This window comes from Rhinoraja longicauda, chromosome 8 (assembly GCF_053455715.1).
Source record: "Rhinoraja longicauda isolate Sanriku21f chromosome 8, sRhiLon1.1, whole genome shotgun sequence".
Classification (NCBI taxonomy): Eukaryota; Metazoa; Chordata; class Chondrichthyes; order Rajiformes; family Arhynchobatidae; genus Rhinoraja; species Rhinoraja longicauda.
The window spans coordinates 43,463,656-43,487,127 of record NC_135960.1 but is presented as its reverse complement, the minus strand read 5'-3'; the positions used below and the strand labels follow the sequence as shown (position 1 = coordinate 43,487,127).

At 45.5% G+C, this 23,472-nt stretch overlaps 1 protein-coding gene across 1 annotated transcript in view; it reads left to right on the top strand.

Annotated features, from left to right (window-relative positions):
• Nucleotides 1-23,472, top strand: part of trpm2 (transient receptor potential cation channel, subfamily M, member 2) — a 90,539-nt gene that overhangs the window by 25,944 nt on the left and 41,123 nt on the right. Inside the window, exons 10-17 of the mRNA XM_078403777.1 lie at nucleotides 1,048-1,150; nucleotides 3,942-4,063; nucleotides 6,278-6,607; nucleotides 10,088-10,216; nucleotides 12,747-12,876; nucleotides 16,217-16,362; nucleotides 17,858-17,970; nucleotides 19,325-19,417. Of these exons, the coding sequence (XP_078259903.1) occupies nucleotides 1,048-1,150; nucleotides 3,942-4,063; nucleotides 6,278-6,607; nucleotides 10,088-10,216; nucleotides 12,747-12,876; nucleotides 16,217-16,362; nucleotides 17,858-17,970; nucleotides 19,325-19,417 (1,166 nt within the window). The remainder of the gene's footprint in view (nucleotides 1-1,047; nucleotides 1,151-3,941; nucleotides 4,064-6,277; nucleotides 6,608-10,087; nucleotides 10,217-12,746; nucleotides 12,877-16,216; nucleotides 16,363-17,857; nucleotides 17,971-19,324; nucleotides 19,418-23,472) is intronic.

Here is a 23,472-nt window from a genome sequence, read left to right as displayed (position 1 = left end):
CGGCCCACTGAGTCCACGCCAACCTAAGCATTAACACTAATCCTACACACTGGGGTCCATTTACAGTTTAATCAAAGTCAATTAACCTACAAACCTGCACATCTTGGAATGTGGGTAGAAACCGGAGCACCCAGAAAAATGACATGCAGTCACAGGGAGAACGCAAGCAGCATACAGACAGCACCCATACTCATGATCGATCTCTGGTCTCTGGTGCTATAAGACAGCAGTGATACCTCATGCCACTGTGCTGCCCCTACTCAGTAAGATCCAGATAGATTTAATCTTGACTTCACTCATTCCTTATAATTCTCAGTTTCCTTGAAACTCCATCTACCTCTCCTCAAATATCCTGAGCAATTTGGCTGCTAATCTGGGGACATCGCATGTGCCTAGTAAAACCCCTCTCCATATCTTGTGAGATATTGAAATCCTCACACATGTGCCCTCTTAACCCTCTTGCACCCAGCTTCTCCCCTCCTGTCTCTCCTCACTGCTCCATCCCAGGCAACATCCTAGTGAATGTCTTTTGCACCTTCCAGTGTTCTCGTGTTTTTCCTCGACCTTGGTGCCCAGAGCTGCACATAGTACTCCAGTACTATATCTGAGCAAACGATCTGAAGTGCAACCACAGAGATCCAATGGTTGGGAAGAACTGCAGATGCTGGTTTAAATCGGATAGACACAAAATGCTGGAGTAACTCAGCAGAATTACTCAGTCTGAAGAAGGGTCTCAACCTGAAACGTCACCCATTCCTACTCTCCAGAGACGCAGCCTGTCCCACTGAGTTACTCCAGCATTTTGAGTCTATCTTTGAGATCCAATGGTTGGTTCCCTTTGCAGTTGTTATTTCTCTTTCAGCCAAGTCTCCATTTACATCTAGCAGCTACATTGCGTCCTGTTCCACCATATCATTCATCACATAAAAACTCTTATTCCGAGTCCTGCTGGACTTTCCCACATTTACCATCTGTACAAACTCTTGAGTCCTCCTCTCTGATCAGATAAGTGTTGGAGTTCATTACACTTTCTTCCTCATTCCTCAGATCCAAGACATCATCAGGATGCGGGAACTTCTGACTGTTTTCCGGCCAGACACATCAAGGAACGATGATCTGGATGTTGCCATTCTGCAGGCCTTATTGAAAGGTGGGTACACTTGGGTTTCAGCTGGGTTAAGTGAAAAGAGTAATGCACTGAAAGGTCCATTTGATTCATGTTGTACTTTTCGCTCTGAGATCTGTATTGAATGGAATCACCAACAACTTCAGCTGGACCACCCATATTAAAACAATGGCCAAGAAAGCACACCAAAGCCTCTACTTCCTTAGATGGTTTCGGAAGTTCAGCATGTCTTCATCAGCTCTCACAACCTCTACAGGTTGAGAGGTTGCCGTAGAAAAGGTGCGCTGTAGAAAACATTTTATTGGGATTCATCACATCTTGGTTTGGGAACAGCTCCATCCAAGACCCCAAGATATTGCAGAGAATTGTGAACGCAGCCCAGACCATTGCACAAACGAATCTCCCTTCCATTGACTCCATTTATACCTCACGCTGCCTTGGCAAGGCCACCAGCATAATTAAGGACCAGTCACACTCCAGCCACTCTCGTTTCTCCCCTCTCCCATCAGGCAGGAGATATAGAAATGTGAAAAGGCACAGCTCCAGATTGAGGGACAGTTTCATCCCAGCTGTTATCATGCAACTGAACTATCCTACCTATCCTATATTACTAGACCAAGTGGACCCATTGGGCCCATTCCTCGTAGAGGGGGAACAGGGAAGGGGAGAAGGTGTCGTCACTGGGTGAGCTCTGGACTCAAAGCCTCTCCTGTATTGGTGTAGCACCCTCAACCCCCCCACTCAATCCCCCTTATCCCCCCCTCCTCCCCCCACTGACCCACTCCATCCCCTTCCCCCACCACCACCTGTCCCTCCCCTGCCCCACCCCCACTCCCCCAGCCCTTCTTCTACCCCCATTCCCCCCTCCCCACCCCTATTCCCCCTCCCCCTCTCCTGATCCCCACCTCCCTCCCCCACCCCCACTCTCTCCTCCTCCCCACCCCCACTCTCTCCTGTCCCCCTTCCCCCCCACCCCCACTGTTCCCCCCACCCCCTCCACCCCCTCTCCCACCCCCTCCTCCCCCCGACCCCCACCCCAACTCTCCCCGACCCCCACCCCCACTCTCCCCGATCCCCTCCCCCACTCTCCCACTCTTCCCCCACCCCCACTCTCCCCCTTCTCCCCCCACCCTCCCCCTAATCCAACCCTCCCCTCCACCCACTCGGCCACCATGACCACTCCCCTCCATGGAGCCGTTGGCTGCGAAAGGCACTTACCAGTGCCCGTGCGTTCAACGCTGACTGCCAACGTGCGAGTCTCTGCCGGGGCCGGGCGAGAGGCGAGGTGAGAGGGGAGAGGCGAGAGGGGAAGTGAGGGGGGCGAGGTGAGAGGGGAAAGGGGGGAGGGGAGAGGGGAGAGGGGAGGGGAGAGGCAAGGGGAGGAGAGAGGGAATGACTGAACGCGGGCGGGCGGCGGTGCTGCCGGCGGCCATCTTGTTTTGGCGAGTGAGGAGCAAATGAAGTTGAACGTGGAGCATTGTGACGTCAGACGCTGAGGAGTTTCAGGAAATGGGTTAGAAAGTGAATTTTTTAACTTTAAAATGTCTGTAGCTTTAAAAATGTAGCTTCAATTTGAATGAGAGTTGTTAGAGATTATGCCCAGGATAATGGTGAGTAACGTGGTGCAAAAAGTGAGGCGCTATGGTGTATCATTTTGGCTGTGCAAAGCACCAAAGTTATGGTGTGCACAAACACACATACACACAGACAGAGAGTTTTAGTAATAAATAGATATTATTTTGCACAAAATGCTGGAGTAACTCAGCAGGTCAGGCAGCATCTCAGGAGAGAAGGAATGGGTGACGTTTCGGGTCGAGACCCTTCTTCATTTTGCATCCTGCTGTATTACTTTGGACACTAGGTTAATACTATGCTTATGTATGGCTGGGCGGAGCCAGAGAGCGATGGTACATTCCAGACTGTGAATGTGGATAATGTCGTCAAAGTAGAGAATAGGAGTTGCACAGTGAGCTTTGCCTTGTACCAAGACAAGGTTGTGAGACAGCTGTGTCGAGGATGCTTCATGCTCACAGTAAGATTGGGGATTTCACAGTGGGATTCTCTATCCTAGCTTCACCACAATTCTAGGTTGCAAACCCAGAAGTTAAAATATAGTATGAGTTCCACAAAATTAAACTTGTCCTATTCAATGGATATTAAGGGGTCATGGTTATTATTGTCACATGTACCAAGGTACAGTGAAAAGCTTTGTTTTGCATGCTATCAAAGCAGATGAGATATACATACATAGATACAATCCACTCAAACTCAAGTACATTAAGTAGAGCAAAGGGGACCATCCAGAGTGCACAATATAGTTCTTAGCATTGTAACGCATCAGTTCGGGAGACATAGTCCAATGTCCGCAATGGGGTGGAGGTGACTCAGCCAGTACCCTAGCTTGTGGAAGGACCGTTCAGAAGCCTGATCACAGAGGGGAAGAAGCTGTTCCTGAGTCCGGTGGTGCGCACTTTCAAGGACTGTTCAGAAGTCTGATAACAGAGTGAAAGTAACTGTTCCAGATAAAGAGATCGAGTGAGAAATACGTGTTTTTTTAAGGTTGGTAGTGTGTTATGTAAAGTTCAATAGAAAGTGACCTCCAATTGTTGTCACTTTTCCTCCTCTGGTAGTTCCAGCATGGAGGAAGGAGCCACTCAATTCCAAAATTAATGTTTAACATTTAACAAATGTGAATCCAAATTCAACAGTGGAGGGTATTAGATTGACAGGCACGCTTTGACTTCCATTTGTGTAGGACAGGTTCTTGAGATGCATTGGTTAAAAACATGTTTTAAAAATTATTTCCAATTTCCAGCTTCCACTTCTCATGGGCACCAATGGCAAGAGAACCTGGACCATCAGCTGCAACTGGCTGTTGCCTGGAACAGACTTGATATTGCCAAGCAGCACATATTTACCGATGACAAACAGTGGAAGGTGAGTTGAGAATTGTTAGTTGTTCCTCCTCACTTTAATTGATGCTCTCTGATTTTAGATGTCTTCATTATGGGGAAATTTTGGGCAGATATAGACTGATGGTCAGCATAACATTGTGCACAAGAAATTGTATCTAATAAATTTGATAGAGCTTTTTGAAGTGGATTGATGAGGGCAGGATAGTGGATGTTGGCCACGTGGACTTTAGAAAAGCCTTTGACAAGGTCATTTGCATTGGTAGGCTAATCTGGAAGGATAATCGCACAATCAAGATGAGCCAGCCAAATGGATTAAAAATTGCCTTGGGGGGAGGAGTCGAAGCATAGTTTAGTTTAGTTTTGAGAGACTGTGTGGAAACAGGCCCTTCGGCCCACTGAGCCTGCGCCGACCAGCAATCCCCGCTCACTAACACTATCCTACACACACAAGCCAATTAACCTACAAACCTGTGTCATTAACCTTCAAACCTGTATCATTAGAGTGTGTGAGCTCCCCCAGAAAACCCACGCGGTCACAGGGAGAACGTAAAAACTCTGTATAGACAGTTAGGATGGAACCCATCCTATAGCAGTGAAGGCAAGTATACAATACATCCTCTTTACCACCCTATATACTTCTGCTGTCACCTTTAGCAAGCTATGAACTTGGACTCCAAGATCTCTTTGCACATCAATGTTGTTAAGAGTCCGGCCATTAACTGTATACTCTCTCCTCGCATTCAACCTCCCAAAGTGCAATACCTTGCACTTGCTCTGGTTAAACTCCAAAAGGCATTTCTCTACCCATTTCTGCAGCGGGTCTATATCCTGCTGTATCTTCTGACAGCCCTCCTCATTGTCTGCAACTCATCCAATGTTGGTTTCATCAGCATACTTACTCACCAACCCATCTATTATGTATAGGTCATTTATATATATCACAAACAGCAGAGGTCCCGGCACAGATCCCTGAAGAATTCCACTGGTCACAGGCCTCCAGTCAGAATATAAACCTTCTGCCACAATCCTCTGTCTTCTATGAATAAGCCAGTTCTAAATCCATGCGACCAAGTGATTGTGAACCACATACATCTTCATCTTCTGGATCAGCCTACCATGAGGGACCTTATCAAATGCCTTACTAAAATCCATGTATACAACATCCACCACCTTCATCAATCTCCTTTGTCACCTGCTTATAAAATCAATCAAGAGAGTGAGACACGACCTGCCACGTACGAAACCATGCTGGCTCTCCCCAATCAGCCCAATCAGCCCATTCTGTTCTAAATGGGAGTAAATCCTATCTCAAAGATTTTTTTCCAGTAGTTTCCGTATCACTGACATGATGAGGTTGAGTGGCCTATAGTTCCCTGGATTCTCTCTACTTTCTTCAACAAAGGAACATTGACTTCTCTCCAGTCGTCCAAGACCGCATCTGTAAGTTGGAAAGGATACAGATTTGCCGACATTACCTGGACTCTTGGGCTTTATTCCTTTGAGTGCAGGAGGATGAGAGGTGATCTTATAGAGGTGTACAAAATCTGGAGAGGCATAGATATACTAAATGCACACTTTTGCCCAGAGATGGGGAAACAAGGACCAGAGGACATAACTTTAATGTGAGGGGAGAAGATTTAATAGTAACCTGAGGGGGCAACATTTTTACACAAAGGGTATATGGAATGAGCTGCTGGAGGAGGTAGTTGAGGCAGGTAATATCACAATGTTTAAAAAACATTTAGACAGGTACATGGATAGGATAGGTTTAGGGGGATATGAGCCAAACGCAGGCAGGTGGGACTAGTGTAGATGGAACATGCTGGTCGGCATGGGCCAGGAGCGCTGAAGGGTCTGTTTTCATGCTGTATGACGCTATGATTCTATGCTGGATTAACTCAGTGGGTCATCGGCATCTATGGAGAAAAAGGATAGGTGATGTTTCAACCTGAAAGGGTCACCGAGCTGCATAAAGAGATATTAGAATGAATGACTGAAGATTTGGTCACACGATTGGAAAGTTTTAAACTTGGGATGAGAGGTTTTTAGATTCCCTCTGAAATTCTGGAGCTCAGTTCAGGCATTTGATAGTTCAATTGACAATGGCAGGGCAATGGCACTGGTGACACACAAGAGGCTGGAGTATGGCGGATGAGGAGTTGTTGAGGTAACAGAGGAGGGAAAACACTCCATAGTCTGGCATTAACTGAAATTCTCTCATTTCATTATGTTCCAGTCCTCCCACCTCCATCAAGCCATGTTTGCTGCTCTTGTTGGAAATAAACATGGATTTGTTGAACTCTTCTTGGAAAACGGAGTGAACCTGAATGAATTTCTCTCATCAGGAATGCTTGTCCGACTTTATAACAATATTCCACATCATACTCCCTTGTATAAGAAACTACGCAAAGTGGTGGATAGTGAGAAGCATCCACAGAGCAGTGATAAAATGGAGACCAACAAGAAAGTCCTTCTTCACCACATCTCTGTGCTTTTGAAGGAGTTGCTAGGTGAATTCATGGAGCCACTCTATGAGCAGCCAAGTATCTCCTCCAGAAAATCACTTGTAAGTATTGCATAAAGTTTATAGTTCCCTGGGCAGCTGTAATATAAGTTATGGACAGATTAAAGTTCCCTCAGCCTTGTCTCACCAAACAATCCCAGGTCATGGACAGCAGAATGCATCCATTAAACTCAATATCAACCTAAAGCATATTTCTCTGATTTCATGTTGCATCTCCCATGTTCCCCATCTGAAGGCATTGCGATTGATAAAAATTGTCTTGAAAGCACCAAGATCTCAATCAGCATCTTAGCGAACTCTCAGTTCTTCCGGTTGGCTATTGGTGAAATAAGGAGACTAGGCGGGATACAATAAGTTCCTGCAACATTTCACCGTAACAGTTCACATTCAGTTCATGAATGGCCAGATGTGAGAGTCCTTCTTTAGCCTTGGTACTGGAGAAGTGAACATCATATCCTTGTCTGTTTTGCAGTTTTGAAGTTAGCAAAGCTGAAGGTCTTGTAAAATATATTGAATGCTTTAAGCTGCTGCTAAACAAGGGCACATAATTGCTCACTCCTGTAAATCTACAATTGTTCCACCTGATGGCCTCTTCAGTATTTTGCACATGACTTCTGGAGGAACCTCCATGATTGGTGGATTCAATGTCTGCATAATCCTGGCAAATTACTGGAAGTGAGGATGTCGTCCAGGACCAGTACAGTTCTCATGATGACAAGCTCAGTTTAAAGTTGATGATATAATCACAGTAAAGCAGAAGCAAGAATATAGCATTGACCCTCCCCGCCATTGGTATCAATAGTCAATAGTCAATAGTCGTTTATTTGTTACATACACATAAATGTGTAGTAAAATGAAACATTACCCGCAGTTGAACAATAAGACCAATAAGATTAATCAATAAAAATGCAATAACACATACAATCACAACTAACACCAAACAAAAAGAAACATCCATCACAGTGAGTCTCCTCCAGTCCCTCCTCACTGTGATGGAAGGCCAGAATGTCTTTTTCTCTTCCCTGCCGTCTTGTCCCGCGGTCAGGCTGTTGGAGTTGCCACGTCGGGGCTCCCGATATTGAAGCCCCCGCTGGGCGGTGAAAAAAAATCCCGCGGCCTATTTCAGGCCGCGCCGGACGGTGAAAGGTCCGCAGCGGGCCGACCCAAGCCCCGCGATTCGGGGCGGGCGAACACGTTGCCTCTGCCGCTGCCGGAGCTCCCGATGTCGGCCCCCATCCAGGGGCCTGCGGGCTTCCGACGTCCACGCGGCCCGCGCCGGAGCCTCCGGAGACGAGTCGCAGCCGTTCCCGCAGCATTCGCAGGCAGCCAGCGCCGCAGGTGGTGAGTCCGGACCGCGGGCTCTGCGAACCAGAGCCCCAGGTGGTCCCAGGTGCATGGCCAGTGGTAGGCCGCAGCGGGAACGGAGACACGACACAGAAACAAAGGTCGCGTCTCCGTTCTGGAGAGAGAATGTTACAGTTACAGTTCCCGTTCCCCCCCCCAAAACATAACATACAACACTACATCATATTAAAACTACAATTCAGACAAAAACAACAAAAAACACAAAAGACAGACGGACTGCAGGCAAGCCGCAGCTGCGACGGCAGCGCTGGCTCCTCCCATTTACATTTAATGTACAGAAGAACCTTGAAATGCAAATTTATTGCTCTCTGAAATAGCGACAAGGGTATATAGGGAAGGGAATCAGGCATTTAGCATGTTTGCCTTCATAGGCAGAGGAAATTAGTTTAAAAGGTGGGACATCCCATACAAGTTGTTGGTTAGGCCACAGTTGGAATATTGTATGCATTTCTGGTCACCTCATTTTTAAAAGGGGGTGGTAGCACTCAAAAGAGTGCAGATGCAGTTCAACAGGATGTTGCCTGTAATTGAGGGCATTACTTGCAAGGAATGTTGCTACAGTCATTGTTGGTGTAGGCTCACCTAAGGCTGGTGACATCCATCCACCAAACTTCTGTTCAAGGCAAGCGTAGCGTTCATTGAATCATTGGGGAGCAACACATTGTTGCCAGCGATATTGCCCAAGCTCACTTTGTGGTCCACTACAACATGTAAACCTTGGCACAACCGACAGGTATTCATGCCGCAGTCTCTGGACAGTTTAGTTTGGAATTTGCTGTTGACATCCATGAGGGGCTTGAAAAGGTTGTAAATACATTTTGTGTACCGCTTAAGGTCATTTGACTTGAACCCTACAGACTTGGACCTCCTGGGAGTGAACCTCATGGGTCATCCATTGTTGCCCTTTGGGTCGCGTGTGCCCAGAAGGCACATGTTGGCTTCTTTGGTACACAATTCCCTTCATACTGCAGTGGCCACAGGGTCCTTGAATGTGGACCAATCCACCATCTCAAAGCTGTCATGAGTGATTTAATTTGCTTCTTCTTACCAGCAGTGCATGATTTTCCGTATCTGGTCCTCCTGTTTCATTTTCTGTTTGTAAGCAGGGAGTATAAGCCCAGACAGAGTCAGATGATCTAAAGTGGGTTGGAGGAAGGGAGCAGTAGATGTCTTTAATAGGTGTGTAACACTGGTTGAGGGTGTTTGGGCCTGTGGTTGGACAAGAGATGTCATTAAGTTGGAAAGAGTGCAGAGAAGATTTACAAGGATATTGCCTGGACTTGAGGGGCTGAAGCACAGAGAGGTTTTACAGGCTAGTACATTATTCCTTGTAACGCAGGAAGCTAGGGAGTGATCTCATAGAGGTGTATAAAATCATAAGGTGAAACAATAAGGTGAATGTGCAGAGTCCTTTACCTATATTAGGAGAGTAAAAAACAAAAGGACATATGTTTTAAGTGAGAGGTCAGGAGTATTTTGTTGTCATATGTCCCGTGACAGAAAAATGAAATTCTCACTCGCACAGCCTAACAGTGCAAGTACACCTTACAGTCCAACACCCGGAACAACAACTGTTATTGGCCTCTTGAACTAACAGGGAGCTGATCGTGTTAATTGGAAGTTGGTTTGGCTAGGCTTGAATTCTGCATGGTACAATTTCCATCTAATTCCACCTGTGTGTTCAATTGATTTACCTTGCTCCTGCTGAGATTTTAATGCTGGTATAAGAATGTTGGCACGGTAGAGTTGCTGCCTTTACAGCACCAGAGACCCGGCTGCGATCCTGACCACGTTTGCTGTCTGTAGGGAATTTGTACGATCTCCCAGTGACCGTGTGGGTTTTCTCCCGGTTTCCTCCCACATTCCAAAGACGTACAGGATTGTAGGTTAATTGGCTTCAGTAAAAATTGTTAAAAAAACTGTCCCTAGTGTGTAGGATAGTGCTAGTGTATGGGGATTGCTGGTTGGCCCGGACTCGGTGGGCTGAAGGGTCTGCGTCCACATTGTATCTCCAAACTAAACTAAACTAAAACTCCCAATAATTAATATAAAACAGTACAACACAGGAACACACAATGTCTGCGCCTAACATGAAAATATCAGTGAAGCTGGCAGTAATGGGTTAACTCATGTCGTTCTCTATTGTTTTGTTCCCAGAACGTGAAAAGGATTCTCCACCAACAGGATGAGTTCTATGAGGGACAGCTAGACAGACCAGAGCGAGACCTCTTTATTTGGGCAATATTAATGAAACGCAAGAATATGGCTTCTATTTTCTGGAGGCAGGTAAGGGTGTAATAAAGGTGACTCACGGTCTTCAACCACACACGTTCTTTTTACTTGCCCTTCTTCCATTTTTGCACCAATTGTCTTTGCCTCCTTTCGGAGAACAGAAGTGTTATTTATTTCACTAGACATGGGTGTAACTAGTTATGAAGTATTTTCTGTCCATCCCTAATTGCCCTTGAACTGAGGGCACAGTTACAAGATAACCACATTGATGGGTCTGAAGTTATACAAAGGCCAGACAGGAAGACAACAGATTTCTTCCGAAAGGCAGTGTGATCCAGGCGAGCTCTTTTTAAAAGGATAGTCTGCTCTGCTTTTAGTTACTGAGATTAGTTCACGAGGTTTATAATGGAGCAGGTTGTGTGGCAACTTAGATTGAAGCTGCAATACGGGGATGGGTTGACGCTCGCAGAGTGCTGCGTGTGTCGGCAGACAATAGACAATAGACAATAGACAATAGACAATAGACAATAGGTGCAGGAGGAGGCCATTCGGCCCTTCGAGCCAGCACCACCATTCAATGTGATCATGGCTGATCATTCTCAAACAGTACTCCGTTCCTGCCTTCTCCCCATACCCCCTGACTCCGCTATCCTTAAGAGCTCTATCTAGCTCTCTCTTGAATGCAGCAGCTCCCAGATGCCAGGGTCCACAAGGGGTTGCCGCCGAGCCGCTCCCCCCCATGACCAAACGCGAGACCCAGTCGACCACAGCCTACAAGGGGAAGCCCCCAAACCAACCCCTGCTCGTAGAACCCGGCGGACCGCCTGAAAAGAGGAGCTGGCCGAGCTGAACCTTACTCGCGGCCAGGAGAAAGGAGCAGGCAATGACGACGGATGTGACCTGCAAGGAGAGCAGCCGGCAGGAGAGGAAAGGGAACCGTGTTCTGGCCTACTGATCACTCGAGGTCAGCTGTGGGAGGCACCCCCAGGGAACAAAGCTGGAAGGGCGAGGAAAGGTCATCGGTTTGCAGGTCGACCCACATGTCCAAGGAATGCAATGGCTGGAGGCCCCCTGATGCCTGGGGCTTTCCTGGAATGGGCATTGCTCATAATACCCAGAATGTGGATTGGTGCAAAACATTGCCTCTTCCACGAGGGATCAGTAGACTATTTCTGTACAATTTGCTAATTAGAGTGGTCCTTAGGTATGGCAAAACTCTACTGGACTGTTTGAAGGAATTTCACTGTGCATTTACACGGCACATGTGACAATAAAAGTACCGTAGAACCAATGAGTGGGTTAATGTCAGAACATTCAGCTGCAGTGAAGCAGGTAGAGGTCGACGATTCAGAGCAACTTGGATTGAAGAATGTAGGTAGTGCTGTGGTAGCAGTATGGATTGTTCCAGCTATATTGCTGTTCAGCATGACAGTGGTAGCAGTTTGAATTAATTCAGGTAGGGCCGGAGAAACAGTGGATTGATCCAAGGATAATTCATTGGAGTAGTGCAATGCAGCGGCATGGATTCCTTCCAGAATAAGTAAATAAAGAGTGATTCTTACCTCCCATCTACCTTATTGGAGATCTTTGAAATATCTTTAATCGGCCTTTATCAGACTTTAACTTGCACTAAATGTTGTACCCTTTATACTTTATCTCTACATCGTGGACGGCTTGATTGATTGTAATCATGTAATAGTCTTTCCTTTGAATCGATAACATGTAACAAAAAGCTTTTCACTGTACCTCAGTACACGTGACAATAATAAACTAAACTAAACTAAATGGGGCAGTAGGAGTGGACTTGATTGATGCAGGATATGAGGAAGACGTGGCATGCTGAGAGCAGTTTGGAATAATCAATGGTACAAGACTGCAGAAATGTAAGGGAAGCCATTGAGATTGATCCAGGGTTACCAGGATTAAAAAGTCACGATGAACCATGATAAAATGGAGCTCGACACAAAAAGCTGGAGTAATTCAGCGGGTCAGGCAGCATCTCTGGAGAGAAGGAATGTGTGACGTTTCGGGTCGAGACCTTTCCTCAGACCCGCCTACGCAAAATGGAACTTTCTCCCTATGCCTGTCTTTTCCAAACTCCTCTTCAGGACAATAACTGTGCCAACATGGTTAATTGCATTTGCAGCTCAGCAACCTTAATGTTGATTCTTGTGTTTATATACATGCACTTTAAACTTGTTGGAGAACATCTTGCTTCTTCGATAACCTGGTTCTCTCTCAAAACCTTTCTTGTTTTGATGCTACATCTCTCACCAAATCCTTTTTGAAGTTTTGTCCTTTCTTTCAATCCTACTTTCTACACCCATTTTCCTCCCAAATTATTCTGAACCTCACCCCGCAGTGGTAGCGAACCTTCACACAAGGATTGGTCACAGTGCTCTTGAAGTTGCTGTAAAATGTTGGCCACTGATTTATTGACAGAGCGAGCAATAGCCACCCAGAGGTTTGACCCATATTAATTGACACGATATCATCATCTGCCACAGTAATTGGACATTGCCCTGCGTTGGCATTATTGGATGTCATCATTTTGATCATTCACTAGACAACTTTTGTATTGTAGGGCATGGACAGTATTGCTGCATCGTTGATTGCCTGTAAGATCTTGAAAAAAATATCCTCAGAAGAGAATGACACAGACTTGTCTGAGTTGATGGAGGAGCTGGCCCAGGAGTACGAGGATCAAGCCATTGGTATGTTGGGCTCTTAGTGGTTTTTAAGTTCAGGAATATCATGGTTTTAATATCCCATTCTGGATCTTTTGTCATCTTTATTGTTGCCAACAATACCACCAGTGGTGGATCAATAACAGGTAATGATGAGTCAGAGTACAGAGGGGAGATTGAAAATCAGATTGAATGGTGTCAGAACAACAATCTTGCTCTGTACATTAAACCCGGGAGTCAATGATCCAGTCTTCAGCAATGAACCAGTCTTCAGCAATAGGACACCAGTGGAGAGGGTAAAAAGGATTCAAGTTCTGGGGTGTGCTTATTTTAGTGTAGAGATACAATGCCCATCGAGTCCGCACCGACCAGCAATCCCCGCACATTAACACTATCCTACACACACTAGGAACAATTTACATATATACCAAACCAATTAACCTACAAACCTGTACGTCTTTGGAGTGTAGGAGAAAACCGAAGATCTCGGAGAAAACCCAAGCGGTCACGGAAAGAACGTACAAACTCCGTACAGGCAGCACCCATAGTCGGGATCAAGCCCGGGTCTCTGGCGCTACAAGCGCTGTAAAGCAGCAACTCTACCGCTGCGCCACCATGCCGCCCTCTGAATATCTCTGAAGAGATTTGTCCTGGGTCCAGCACATTAATGCAACCAGGAAGAAAGCTCGTCAACACCTCTACTTTCTTAGAAGATTGCAGAGATTTGGTATGTCAATGAATACTCTATGGAACTTGTCCAGGTAGAGAGCACACTGGCTGGTTGCATCATGGACTGGTTCGACAACTCAAAAGACCAGGAATGAAGGAGACTATAGAGAGTGGTAGACACTCTCGTCCACCACTGGTATTGAGCTGCCAATCATGGAAGTGATCTATAGGATGCAGCCAATATGACCAAAGGCCCGCATCACACTGACCTTGCTCTCATTTTGCTACTACCCTTTGGGAAGAAGGAACAGAAGTCTGAAATCCGTGACTACCAGGTTCAAGACCAGCTTCTTTCCAGCAACCATCAGGCTCTTCAAAAGGACAACACTAACCTCAACTACTGTGATCTTCTTTGGTCTATGCCATTGATTTCACTGTGAATGTCAGTTCTGGCACTATTGTGGTTACCTAGTATTATGGTTATTAATTTATTTGTATTTTTGGTTATTATATATTATCTGTGTGTTGTTTTGTTATTGCATTTACGAATCTGTTAAGCTGCAACAAGCAAGAATTTCATTTGAGTGCATCTGACAACTAAACACACTTAACTCTTGACTTATTTACTCTTGACTCCAGTAGTCACACCCTGCCTAGCTATAAAATTCCCATTTATTGCACTTTTATTCTCCATCCTGCTCCCAGACTGACGTTTCTGTCTGTAGCCTCCAGTACCTTTGCTTGCCCTGGAACAATGTTGAGGGTTCTTCATTTCTCCAGCACTTTTTGTTTGCTGACACTAATTTCTAATTCCTCCCATGCATCAAACACTTGGTTCCTGGGCTTATTTGTGTTCTCTTCTGTGAAGCCATTGCGCTATTTTCATTAAATATTCTCAAGTTTGTGATAGTGAGGGACCCACATCAATAATACATGGGAAATCCTGTCTTACAAATTTGAGAGTTTTTTGAAGAGGTCAACAAGACGAGTGATGAGGACGGGCCAGTGGGATCTGTCGAAACGGACAATGTCTCAGACGATAAGCTACTGTGGAAGGTTAGATCTCATCATATCCAGAGTGAGCTAGCAAACTAACTTCAAAATTGTCTCTGTGGAAGAAGTCAGAAAGTAATAATGGAGTCTGAAGAAGAGTCCTAAACTGAAAGTTCGCCTATCCATGTACTCCAGCAATTTGTGCCTTTTTTTGGTAAACCAGCATTTGCAGTTCCTTGTTTCTTCTAGTAGTAGTTGAGAGTTGTTTTTTCTGATTGGAGTTCTGTGACTGTTTTTAACATCTATGTTAACGATTTGCATGACAACGTAATTAATATGGTGAGTAAATTTGTGGACTACACCAACATTGTTGATGAAGTGGACAGTGAGGAAGGCTGCCTAAAAGGATATGGATCAACTAAGGAAGTGAGCGAAGAATCGGCTGATCGGACGAGTGTAAGACGATGCATTTTGTTAAGGCAGACCGGGCAGGATTTACATGATAAATGGTGGTACCCAAGAGAGTATTGTAGAGCAGAGAGAACAAGGGGTACAGGTGCAAATTACCTGGAAAGCAGAGACACAGGTAGACAGGATGGTGAAGAAGGCACGACACGTCTGCCTTCATTGATAAATGTACCAAGTACTGGAGTAAGATGTCATGTTACAGCTGTACAAGATGTTGGCGGGATCCCAAGTGGAATATTGTGTGGAGTAGAGGTTGACTATTATAGAAAAGATGTGTTTCAGCTACAGGAAATGAGAGAACAATTCACAAGGATGCCGCTGGGATTGGAGGGCTTGAGTTAGCCCTGGGTTATAGAACATGGAACAGTACAGCAGAAGAATGTGCCCTTCAACCCACAATGTTGTGCCGAACAAGATGCCGAGCTAAACTGATCTCATCCCTCCATTCCCTGCACTTCCATGTGCCTGGATAAAAGGCTCAATTGTATCTCCCTCCACCACCCCTGGCAATGCTCTCCAGGCCCCCACCACTCTCTGTGTAGAATAAACTTGCCCCATACTCTCTCATCATATAGCTATGACCTCCAGTGTTGGATATTTTCACCGTGGGAAAAAGGTTCTGACTGTCTACCCGATCTATGCCTCTTATCATTTAATTTCCCATCAACCTCTGACATTCCAGAGAAACTGCAGCACCCAGAGGAAACCCACTCAGACACAGGGAGAACGTGTAAATTCCACGCAGACTCAGAATCGAATGTCGGCCCCTGGTGCCATGCAGCGGCAGCTCTACCAGCTGTGCCACTCCGCTGCCCATGAATTCATAGAATGTTAGTTTAGTTCCCCGACACGGCAATTTGCGAGTTTGAAATCAGTTTCAAGAGAGATGAAGAAAAGGCTTGTGTAAGTGAATGTGCCAAAATCAAGCTGTCCTCAGACTCTGCAACTGTTCTTTAAGTTGCAACGCCAGTGATGCAAATCATCGACCGACCATCCCCTGGAGGTGAAGGGTAAATACTGGCCTTGGTAGAGTAGCAACCACCTGAAGATGCATTTTTAATAAGTGACCTCAAAATATACTCAATTACAGAATTCATGGCTCCATAATGGGAAATACATGGTTTCACTTGGTTGGGCTATATTGCTGTCTAACTGCCGTGAGGTAAGGCCATGATAATTTGTATTGGAATATGGTGCTGTGATTTGCATGATTATTCTCCTCTCCTTTGTACCAAAGGGCTCTTCACTGAATGCTACAGGAAGCATGCCAAACGTGCACAGAAGCTGCTGGTTAGAGCTTCTGCATCCTGGGGGAATACCACCTGCTTGCGCCTGGCTTTGGAAGCTGAGAGCAAGAAGTTCATGGCGCATGGAGGAGTTCAGGTCTGACTTGCGAGTGGTTTGTTAGTTAATGAAGTTTAGTGAAGAGGTTTAAGGTGCAAGTCCAAGGACTAATTTAAAATCTTGTGGCCTATTATTTTGGAATTCTCAATATTCCACCATAATGTTATTCAGAGCTTTGCTGTCCTAGTGTGAAATTCAAGCAGTATTTTTGTGCAGAGTTTTGTGATATTCCACCGTCACTTGGACCATCTCTGACACCTCGCTCCCCTTTCTTGATCTCACCTTCTCTATTACAAACCTAATGACTCCCACAGTTATCTAGACTATACTTCTTCCCACCATGCCTCCTGCCCTAACCCCTAGTCTCAATTCCTCCATCTGCGCCCAAGATGAGATTTTCCATGCCAGGACATTCTTTAGGGTACGAGGGTTACCCTTTTCTATCATAGAGATGTCCCGCAAATGTGTCTCCTCAGAATTCTGTATCTCTGCTCTTGCTCCCCCTCCTCCCAGTCGCAACAGGGACAGAGTCCCCCTAGTTCTCACCTTTCACCCCATCAGCCATCACATCATAATCCTCTGATACTTTTGCCACCTCCAATGGGATCCCACCACCCACCACTCACCACATCTTCCCATCTCCACCCCTTTCTGCTTTCCGCAGAGATCATTCCCTCCACAACACCCTGGTTAACTCATTCTTTCCCACCCAAACCCCCGCCTCCCCAGGTACTTTCCCCTGCAACACCTGTCCCTATACCTCCTCCTTTGATTCCATCTAGGGAGCCTGACAGTCCTTTCAGGTTAGGCAGAGGTTCATGTGCACCTCCTCCAACCTCATGTACAGTATCCGTTGTTCTCGGTGTGGATTCCTATACATCAGCGAGACAAAGCGCGTATTGGGCGGTCGTTTCACTGAACAACTATGCTTAGTCCGTCTTGGCCTACACAATATCCCAGTTGCCAAACATTTTAACTCTCATTCTCATACTGACCTTTCTGCGAGTGAGGCCACACAAATTGGAGAAACAGCACCTCATATTTCTCTTAGGCAGCTTACAATCTGATGGTATGTATATTGATTTCTCTAATTTCAAGTAACACTTGCATTCCCTCTCTCTCTGTCCCTCCCCCACCCGTCATCTTGCTAGTGTCACCGTTCATATCCCTTTGTTATCACCTCTTCACCAGCCAACAGTGGACCACTCAGTCATCGGTGCCGGCTCTGGTTTGTTCTGTACCTTTTCATACCTCTAGTTTCCCTCGCCCTTGACACTCAGTCTGAAGCAGGGTCTCGACCCGAAACGTCACCTATTCCTTTTCTCCTGAGATGCTGTCGCCTGACCTCCAGCATTTTGTGTCTATCTTCGGTGTGAACCAGCATCTGCAATTTAGACTTTAAATTTTAGACTTTAGAGATACAGCGTGCGAACACGCCCTTCGGTCCACTGAGTCGGGTGATCTTCTCCAGGGTAACTCTTGAATCTTGTCCATTTCATGCTAACACATTTAATTTATTTGTTCTTCTTTGCAGGATTTGCTGACCAAAATATGGTTTGGAGAGCTCGCTGTGGACACACATACCTGGCAGGTTCTTTTCTGCTTGATACTGTGGCCTGCCATCTATTCAAAACTTATCACTTTCAGGTAGGAATCTGGTCACGCTTACCATCATTTGTTTCTGCCAACCTCCACCCTTCACGATGATGTTCTCTGGCATGGAGCTCTAAGCACAATGATGAGTGATGGTGGAACAACGTGACAAAGCTAGAGATCCTGCAGAGAAGTTTCAGAAGGTTGCTGCTGGATAGGCTGGATTGACTGAGGATTCTTTTCTTCTCGTTTATGGGAGACTGAGGGTGACCTAACACGGGTATATAAAATCATGAATTCACAGACCTTTTCTCAGGATAGGAGAGTCAAAAACCAGAGGGCATAGATTTAAGGTGAGAAGGGAAAAATGTAAAGGGGACCTGATGGGTAACTTTTTCACACAGAGTGTGATGCGAATGTGGAATGAGGTGGCAGAGGAAGTGATGGAGACGGGTCATATCATAACATTTAAAAATCATGATAGACAGGTCTTGGATATGAAATGTTCAGAGGAATTTGGGACAAATATAGGCAAATTAGATTATCTCAGGTAGTTAACGCTCAGCTGGGACGAGTTGGGCCAAAGGGCCTTTTCCATGCTGTAAAGCTGTGTCTCTAATTAATCTGACAGGGGTGGTTCCAGCCAATTTGAATTTCAATCCACAGTGAATGGCTGGGCTCCAGAGGGTGTTGTAGAGCAGAAATATCTTGGAGTGCAGGACGTAGTTCCTTGGAAGTGGCATCACATGTGAATAGGGTGGTCATGAAGGCATTCATCGGTCAGGCTCTAGGTGTTGGGATGCTATGTTACAGTTGTACAAGACATTGGTGAGGACACATTTGTAGTATTGTGTGCAGTTTTGGCCACCCTGCTACAGCAAAGCTATGTTAAGCCAGAAAGAGTGCAGAGAAGATTTACGAGGATGTTGTCAGGACTTCAGGGCCTGGGCTATAGGAAGAGGTTAGTCTGGCTTTACTCAATGGAGTGCAGGAGTATGAGGGGTGTATGATCATCAGGGGAATAGATAAGGTAGATTGACAAAGTCAGAGTAGGGGAATCAGGAACCAGTGGTCATAGGTTTAAGATGGGAGGGGAAAGATCTAATACGAACCTGAGGGGCAACGTTTTCACAGAGGGTGGTGGGCACATGGAACAAGCAGCCAGAGGAGGTAGCTGAGGCAGCTACTATAACAACATTTAAAATACATTTAGACAGTTACATCGAAAGGAAAGGTTGAGAGGGATGGATAGGAAAGGTTGAGGGGGATGTGGGCCAAATGCAGGCTAGTGGGACTAGTGTAGATCCTGGTCCTGGTCAGCATGGGCAGGTTGGGCTGAAGGGCCTGTTTCCATGCTGTATGACTATGTCTCTATGAATACTGACTGACAATCATCTTTTCTCCATAGGCAAAATGAACAAAGGAAAAAGGAGTTGTCCAGCAGTGCTGGGCTCAGTGTTAAAGTTGAGTCTCTGCTAACCGGACAACGTTCCCTGATCCAGTGAGTACAGGCCACAACTTCTCGAGACCCTTCTCGACCCGAAACCTCACCCATTCCTTCTCTCCAGAGATGTTGCCTGTCCCGCTGAGTTACTCCAGCATTTGGTGTCTATTTTTGGTTTAAACCAGCATCTGCAGTTCCTTCCTACACAATGGATTCAGAATAATGGTTTGTCCATTTCAATCTGATAACGAGAATGATTTATTCTCTGAGCTAGGTGACCCTCTAGAATTCTCTCCCCAGCAGGGAGACTCATTGAATATGTTCAAGGCAGAGATAGATTCTTAGAATATGGGCAAGCCAGGATTATGTGGATCAAGCAGGAAGATGAGGGTATCTTTATTGAATGACAGAGCATGCTGACTCTGGCCTGATGTGGCATGAGAAACAGTATGAAAGATTGGAGGGAGAACATTTGGCATCAAAGTAGTTCCCATATAGTCTTTCCTTCATATTTCTCAGTTTAAATGTCATCTTTCATCTTTCTGCACATTTCATCAATCTATTACTATCTGACTCAGAGATCCCTTTGCTTCCTTTCTATGTGACAAATTTGAAAATTGTGATCTGTACACCCAAGTTCAAGTCATTAAGAGTCACAGACTGGTACAGCACAGAAATGTGTCCTCTGGCTTGTCTATCTAAATGTCTCTTAAATAGACCGGCCTATTTTATCATGAACCTCTAGGTACCCAGAAACCTCATCCTTTATAATGGACTCAAAGAAACACTGAAGTCAGGCGATAGTTTCCATTCTATGCAGGAAAGAACTGCAGATACTGGTTTAAATTGAAGGTAGACACAAAATGCTGGAGTAACTCAGCGGGCCAGGCAGCATCTCTGGAGAGAAGGAATGGGTGACGTTTTGGGTCGAGACCCTTCTTCAGAATTTGAAGAAGGGTCTCAACCTGAAATATCACCAATTCATTCTCTCCAGAGATGCTGCCTGTCCCGTTGATTTACCCCAGCATTTTGTGTCAACCTATAGTTTCCACTCTTCTGCTTTGCTCTCTTCTTTAACAACGGGGTAATATTTGCAATTTTCCAATTGTCTGGAACCACTCCTGATTCTAGTGATTCTTGAAAGATCACTACTAATGCCTCCACAATCTCTAAAGCCTCCACTTTCAGAACCCTGGGGGGGTGCAGTCCATCCGGGCCAAGTGACATCCACCTTCAGATCTTTCAGTTTCCCTTCTCCTTAGTAATAGCCACTCCACTAACTTCCACCCCCTGACTATCTTGAATTTCAAGCATTTTGCTGCTGTCTTCTACTGTGAAGACTGATGCAAGAAAGTTATTCAATTCCTCTGCCATTTCTTTATTCCCCATTATCACTTCTCCTGCATAATTTTCCAGCGATCGACTCTTGCCTTTTTCTTACTCTTTAGATATCTGAAGAAACATTTGCTATCCTCTTTTATATTACTGGCTAGCTTGCCTTCATATTTCATCTTTTCTTCCTGTATTGCCTTTTTTGTTACCTTCTGTTGATTTTTAAAAGCTTCCCTACCCTCTAGCTTCCCACTAATGTTTGCAATATTATATGCCTTCTCTTTTAGTTTTATGCTGTCTTTGACTTCCCTTGTCAGCCATGGTCACCTCAATCCCCCACTAGACTCTTTCTTCCTCTTTGGAATGAAAAGATCCTGCATCTTCCAAATTATTCCCAGAAATTGCTGCCATTGCTGTTCCATCGTCATTCCTCGGGTCCTTTCCAGTCAACTTTGGCCAGCTCCTCCCTCATGCCTCCATGTTCCCCTTTGCTCAGCTGTAATACTGATACATCCGATATCCTCTCTCTCAAATTGCAGGTTGAATCTTATCATATTATGGTCGCTACCTCCTAGTCGTTCCTTTACCTTCAGCTCCCTTATCAAATCTGGTTCATTACACAACACTAAATCCAGAATTGACTTTTCCCTGGTAGGCTCCACTACAAGCTGCTCTAAGACACCATAGACAGACTGGGCTACCAGAGGAACTGATAGAGGAGGGTATAATTACAATGTTAAAAACATGTTTGAACACGCTCTTGGACAGGAAAGGTGTAAATGATTATAGGCTTAATGCAGGCAAATGGGACGGGCTCAGCAAATCCATGTAGGGAATGAACCACAGGGTCTGTTTCTGCACTACATAAATCCATGACTGTAAGCAACATCAAGGCACACGGATGGACAAACTTTCAGGTCAAGACCTGCAACAGGACTGACCTGTTGTGTTCCTCCAATAGTTTGTTTTGGCTCTGGGTTGCAGCATCTCAGTCTCTTGAGTCTCCATCGTGAGGACAGTTGGAGACTCCGACCACAAGGTCAAATAACACGCAGCTCACCTCACCTTTCAGTCTGTCTCTGTCCAACCGACCTGGCAGCTTGAGCTCTTCCTGGTGGATGAAAGCATCCTGGTTGGTGGTGTTCACATTCCAGACTTTTAGTTTAGTTTAGAGATACAGTGCGGAAACAGACCTTTCAGCCCACCCAGCCCGTGCCAACCAGCGACAAACTATGTACAGACAGCACCCGTAGTCAGGGTCAAACCTGGGTCTCTGGCGCTGTAAAGCAGCATCTCTACCACTGCACCACCATGCGGCCCTGATAAAAGAAAGACAACTCTCACAGAGCAGCAGGGCTGATATTTATAACTGCGATCTGTGTTTAATCCTAAAGGTACTGCCTCTGGCAGAATAAATACATGGCCAGTGCATGCCACCTGGGAGGATACTCATCGTACACAGCCTGAGGGCAGAGACTCACCATTTGTGTTTGGATGGCCATCAGCCACTGACCGTCCTTCTCAATAGGGAGACTAAGATCTGCACTAGAGAACCAATGCTTCATCTTGCCCTATAAGAAATCCATAGCCTTCACCTGCATCTTGTCATGGATAGGAAAGGTTTAGAGGGATATGGGACAGATGCTAGATGGGTCTAGCATATATGGTTGGCAAGGGCAAGTATGGGCCAGCTTCCATGCTGTTTGATTCTATGACCGCCATGGAGTAAGGATGGAGAGGTCACCACACGTCCACTAAGTTTAAGGAGCCAACAAGCTTCCTCAACATCCCGAACCAACAACCTTTGCCATTAACTTTAAAGAGGCTTCCATGGTCATTTTGGGTGAACATAGCTTTTCCTTCAATTCTTTGCTATGAACAGTTTAAATGTTATCAGCAAAGAATGTAATTGTTACATCAAAGGAAAGATGTGGAGGCTTTGGAAAGGTTGCATGGTTTTTTTTACCTGAATGATGCCTGGATTAGGGCATAATTAGCTACAGGAAGTCATTGGACAGACTTGGATGGTTTTCTGTAGAACGCCAGAAGGTACAAGGAGACCTGATAGAAGTATATAAAATTATGAGAGGCATAATTTGGGGTGGAGGGGTGGAGAGTCAGAATCTTTTTTCCAGGATGGAAACATCAAATGCCAGGGGCATGGCTTTAAAGAGAGAAGCCCAAAGTTTAAAGGAAATGTGTTGGGCAAGTTTTTGTTTACACAGTGGGTGGTGGGTGCCTGGAACATGCTGCTATGGGCAATGGTTGAGCCAGATAGGGTAGTAGCATGTGAGATACATTTAGGATAGACATATGGATATGTAGGATAGATACAATATATTGGAGTAACTCAGCGGGTCAGGCAGCATCTCTGGACTGAAGGAATGGGTGGCGTGTAGGAAATGGAGGGATATGGATTATGTGCAGTCAGATAAGATTTGGTTTGGCATCATGTTTGGCACAGGCATTGGGGACTGATTGGCCTTTTCCTCTGTTGTACCATTCTATGTTCTATGTTGACAGGTTCACAGAGCAGCTATAACTACTGCAGCGATACAACTTCAGCAGGGCTACGTCACTGGGGAGGATAGAGTTGTCATTAGGTCTAAACCCATGCCCACCATATTATAAACAATTACTATTCAGATAAATAACAAAAAGCGTAGAAATGAGAGATTAACTTGGGTAGGAATGGGAGTGGCGACACATTCATTCGACCGCCCCGAAGCGCAAGGTACGATCGACCCGCTCGCAGGCCCTTCATCGCCCTGCGTGGCTCG